This window comes from Kryptolebias marmoratus, linkage group LG10, assembly GCF_001649575.2.
Source record: "Kryptolebias marmoratus isolate JLee-2015 linkage group LG10, ASM164957v2, whole genome shotgun sequence".
NCBI classification, from domain to species: Eukaryota; Metazoa; Chordata; class Actinopteri; order Cyprinodontiformes; family Rivulidae; genus Kryptolebias; species Kryptolebias marmoratus.
Genome location: NC_051439.1, coordinates 22,265,168 through 22,270,531, shown reverse-complemented (window position 1 = coordinate 22,270,531; position 5,364 = coordinate 22,265,168). Strand labels below are relative to the sequence as shown.

The 5,364-nt window shown below is 45.5% G+C and overlaps 1 protein-coding gene across 6 annotated transcripts in view; it reads left to right on the top strand.

Annotated features, from left to right (window-relative positions):
* The window catches only part of fgfr3 (fibroblast growth factor receptor 3), a 66,135-nt gene that overhangs the window by 3,157 nt on the left and 57,614 nt on the right, over nt 1-5,364 (top strand). For all 6 annotated transcript variants that reach the window (XM_037977647.1, XM_037977645.1, XM_037977643.1 and 3 more), the window contains exon 2: nt 91-298. In XM_037977647.1, the coding sequence (XP_037833575.1) occupies nt 91-298 (208 nt within the window). The remainder of the gene's footprint in view (nt 1-90; nt 299-5,364) is intronic.

The following is a 5,364-nucleotide window of genomic DNA, read 5'->3' as shown; positions in this document are numbered from 1 at the left end:
TCAGAACGTCCCGCCGTCAGAACGTCCCGCCGTCAGATCCCATCAGATCCATGTTGGTTTATTCTCCTCTTCTGTTCTTGTGTCCCTCAGGTCGGACTGAGTCCCTCTGCCGTGTTCTGCGGTTCTGCGGTTCTGCGGTTCTGCCGGGCAGCATGCAGATGGAGGATGGCGTCTGAGTCGGGCCTCGCTGCTCCGTCCAGGACGGGAGGAATGGCGGCGCTGCGGCGCTCCCTGTGGCTCCTCCTCCTGCTGCCCGCCTGCATCTGCGCAGCCAGCCTGTCCACCGCCGAGTCCCCAGGTAGGACGCTGCGTCCGTCTCCGCCTCCACACACCTGTCCTGATCTGAGACACTCGGTTCCCTCAGATCACATGATCTGCTGCAGGTCGGATACTGACTGCTCAGAATCCAGGATCGGAACAGCTTCCTGTCCCCGGAGCGAGACATGTGTCCCGCTCCGGGGACAGGAGCGTTCTGGACACGGCGGGGGATTGCGTCACGTTTGGCTTTGCTGATTCTACCGTCTGATCTGATGCTCGGTTTGAGATTCTCTGGTGTGTGTGTCTCTCAGATCTCGCCTGCATCGAGGCGTTTATAGCCTGCTGCTGTCTTTCTCTTTGTCTGTTAGCAAAATATCTCATGAACGTTTGGCTGGACTTTAACGAAACTCTCAGACAATAATCACTGGAGAAACATCTGGAACTCATTAACATTTGTAGTCAATACGATTCAAGATGGCCGCCACAGCTAAGCAACTATATCTCAAACAGAAATTGCTATAACTCAGTCATTTCTGCAGATATTGATCTTAAACTTTATGTGGTAGTAGCTGATAGTCATCCCCAACACATACTCTGAGGGCTAACTGATTGTGCAAGAACTCAGACGAAAAGTCTGCCTTTTACTTTTAGAGTAATGTGTTTCTGTCTGTTAGCAAAATATCTCATGAACCACCGGTTGGATTTTAATGAGACTTTCAGAAGTTAATGATTAGATGTACGTCTACAGCTGATTAAATTTTGGAGTCAACCCAAACTAAGATGGCCGCCACAGCCAACTGATCTTATGAAACCAAAAAGTGGCAAAAACACAGACTGTTTTGAAGGTAATGAGCTGAGATTCGGTGTGGTAGTAGCTGAGAGTCGTTCAGAACAGGTGAGAGGAGTTGACCCGGTTTAAATGAGTCCAAATTATTTTATTTTAGGATTTCAGTCACAACAATCATTCACAGAGACTGATTCTGGTTCTGGTTCTGTTTAATGAAACGGCAGAACGTGCAGAAAGGGTTAATTCCACAACATCGTCATCAGGCCAGACGAGCCGCGCGGTTCGCCGAACAATGGCGGCTCTGTGCGCCGCCGCCCTGCAGGTGAACCCGGCGGGCGCTCCGGGCGCTTCTCCTGCATCCGAGCGGAACCCGGCTCCTGTTTGGGGAGGTTCCCACGGGGCGGAGCGAGAACATCGTGTGTCGACGAGCCGGATGAACACATGAATCACTCGACACCTCGCCTCAGAGGGGAGTCAGGGCGACTCTCAGCTACTACCACACCACCCTCATTAAAACACTTCCTATGTCCGTCGGGCTCGTCAGGAGCTGCTTGTTTTCGTCCTCCTGATGTCTCTGAGCCACACACACACACATACAAACATCCACTTCGGGTGAGCGTTCAGATGGCGATCGCACCGAGGATCTGCGTCTGAGTGCCAGGAAGCTGTCAGGAGAGCGTTTAAAGGAATGTTTGAGTCGAGGCCGGAGAGTGGCGGCGGCGGCGGCAGCGGCGGTGGCGGCGGCGCTGACGTTCTTCTTCTGATATTTTGGAGACAGAAAGCTGCTCCTGTGATCCCCGAGGGAACCGAAAGAAACGATTACATGTAATTAAAAACTGATTATCCCTGAGAAACGGAGCGGAGGTGAAAACACGTCGGCTCCGAAAGGAAAATCAAATAAAACCATCTTCTGATCGCAGAGTGACAGTGGAGGGGTCAGGGGTCAGAGGTCAGGGGTCATAAAATATCCAAATCAGGACTGATGTTTTTATAACTGAGAAACGTTTAGTGTCAGCCTGATTCAAGATGGCCGCTGGAGCTTCCTGACCTTAACGGGACGCCAGAATGGAGTTTGTGGTTTGTAGCTGAGAGTCGTGTGTGAAAACGCTGGTGTTTAAGGGCGGCGGGCGACAGGCATTCCTTCAGAGGAGGCTGCTGAGCTCCGTTCGTTTCAGGTCGGACAGTTTCAGAAGTATTTTCTGCTCCCTGATGAAAAATGGCAGTCGCTGCGAACAGACGAGGGGCGACTACGTTCAGACGAGGGGTGACGGTGTTTTGCTTCGGGGAGGTTTGCAGGTTCGGAGCTGCAGGAAGAGAAGCTTTCAGTGTTTTAATAAAAACTGACATTTCTCCTGTAGATTCATGGTCGCCAGCGGACAAACCGCGTGATCGTGACTGAAACATCGGGGTGGAGGTTACGCAATGCAGCCGACACACACACACACACACACACACTGCGTGTTTAAACCTGTTTGTGTTCGTAGTTTCACCTTCGCTCGGCAAATGAGTGTGAAATGAGCGCCAAACACACACACACACCTGACACACACACACACACATCTGACACACACACACACACACACACCTGACACACACACACACCTGACACACACACACACACACACACCTGACACACACACACACACACACATCTGACACACACACACACCTGACACACACACACACACACACTGTGAACAGAAAGAGAGAACTTCAAACTTCAAACTTCTGATTTTTGCTCATTTTTACATCGAATCTCAAAAATTGAAACCAGGAAACCATCAGTCTGTGCTGAGGACGACTCTCAGCTACTACCAGCCAAAACTTTAGCTCAGTGTCTGTAACACTGACAGTTGGAGCCATTTTGTGTTGCTAACATTGGTTAGCTCTGTAGACTGAGGTCGTTACATGATCGCCCTCCTGCAGAAACTAACGGCAGCCGAACCAGCGGGGGTCAGAGGTCAACGGGGTTGGTTTGACCTTTACACCAGCGGTGCCCAAAGCAGGGCTCGGGGGCCCGCCGTGGGTCAGGAAACGTCAGCCGAGGGTCGCAGAGGAGCTAAAATCAGCTAAAATCCAGCAACGCTGCAGCCGAGGGGAACAAAGAGCTAAAAGCAGCTCAGCAACTGAAAGCTAAAAACAACAGAACAGTAGCTAAAAGCTAAAAATATCACACAGTTTTTAAAGATTATAAGGTTCCTGATTGGTTTCTACAAGGAGCAGAAGAAATAAAATTAAATCATATGAAACGTAGGAAACGTGAACTTTATTTTGAAGGGCAAGGTTGGGGCTGAAGACTTTTGCACAGGTCACTTTTTAGTTTTTATTTTTGTCAAAATTTAAAATAATTTTTTTTCCCCTCCAAATAATCTGAAGTATTTTTGGTGAATTGTTGCTTTTGATCAAATTAAAGTTTAATCCCAGTTTAAAAAACAACAAAATGGAGGACGGAATAAATACTATAAATACTATAAATACTCTTCTTCTTCTGACCTAATCTGGTTGAATCTTAAATCTTGTGTTTCTGAGATTAAATTTCCTGTAAAGTTATTTTCTATCTTCTGATTAAACTGATAAAAAGTTTTGATTCAAAGTTTAACTGAATTAAATTTCATTTTGTGGGTGAAACGATCAATAATCTGTAGGATTAACTCTGATCTCCACAGAGATGAAGTTAGGTTTGTTCAAACCGGTTTGAATTAGTCGGGATTATCCTCGTTCAGATGTGGGATTATGTCGGAGCTGCAGACATCTTGGCTTTTCGTGGCCGAAATTAAAGTAGGCCAGCTCGTCTTTGGAATGACAATTACTGCGGAGCGGACCCCCGGCCTTTCTGAGGCGGGAGGGAGGGTGAGGGGGTGAGAGGGTGAGAGCAGCTAAAACGACGGCTCCGACGTTCGTGGCTTCAGAGGAAGAAGCCGGCACCGCTCAGAGTTCATCACGCTGTTTTTCCTGTTTGCTGTTTTTCTTCCGGCTCTTCAGCCTCTGACTGCGGCTGCAGGCGTCACCATGTTTTAGCTGTTTATATATCAAACATTCGGCTCATTCAGGCGAAGGCTGCTGGGACTTTTGGGCTTTTCAAAATATTTACTTTTACTACAAAATTATTATTTTTCCTCATTAAAATAAATTTAGATCTCTTAAAATCCTTCAAAAACATTTTTTTTTTAGTTTTGCTCAGCGTACTACTGCTAATGCTACTGCTAATGCTACTGCTAATGCTACTGTTGCTAGTTATTACTGCTAATGCTACTGCTAATTGTAGTACTGCTAATGCTACTAATGCTACTGCTACTACTGTTAATGGTAAAATTATTACTGCTACTGCTACTGCTAATGCTACTACTTCTAATGCTACAGCTAATAATAGTAATGCTAATGCTACTATTGCTACTGCTACAACTAATGCTACTGCTAATAATGCTACTGCTAATGGTACTACTAATAATATTACTGCTAATGCTACAGCTAATAATAGTACTGCTAATGCTACTGCTAATGCTACTATTGCTAAAGTTATTACTGCTAATGTTTTTCTTCATACTAATTCTACTACTGCTAATGCTCCTACTTCTAATGCTACAGCTAATAATAGTAATGCTAATGCTAATTTTTTTCATACTAATTCGACCACAGGTAATGCTAATACTGCTTATGCTAATTTTACTGATGCTATTGTTAGTTAAAAACTCATGTTTTGCTAAATTTAGTCTGTTACAACTTTTAGCCTTTAGCTAGGCATTTGCTGCTGTTAGCTTTTAGACAGCATTTTGATCCTTTTAGCTGTAAGCTAGCCGTTTTCTGTTTATAATTATCACTTTCCTACTTTAATGTATTGATAGCCATTTGCTGCTTTTAGCTTTTAGCAAGGGTTTTGCTACATTTAGCTTTCCATTTAGTTTCAGCTAATTTTGTAGCTGTTATTGCTAATACTGCTTCTGATATTCGACTAAAGCTAATATTAGTTCAAAGCTTTGTTAGCATTTTGCTTATTTTTAGGTTTTGATAGTTTTGCTTTTAGCTTTCTGCGTTCTGAAGTGTGACAGAAAACGAAATGTCTCCAGTTTGATTTCAGAAGCTGGAGCTCGTCTCTTCCTCCTCCTCCTCCTCCTCCTCCTCCTCCTGGCAGGCTCTCCTGTAACGGTGTGCGGTTGTCAGGCCGAGCCAGATTAAAGCCTTTGTCTGAAGGTATTTACATCCGGCCAAACCATATTAAACAGCGATTAGTGGGTTTCACAAGAGCTGAAAAGAAGAGGGAGGCTTTCCAGGACGAGCAGGATTTACTTCTGGAGTAGTCGTGAAACGGAGGAAGAGAAATG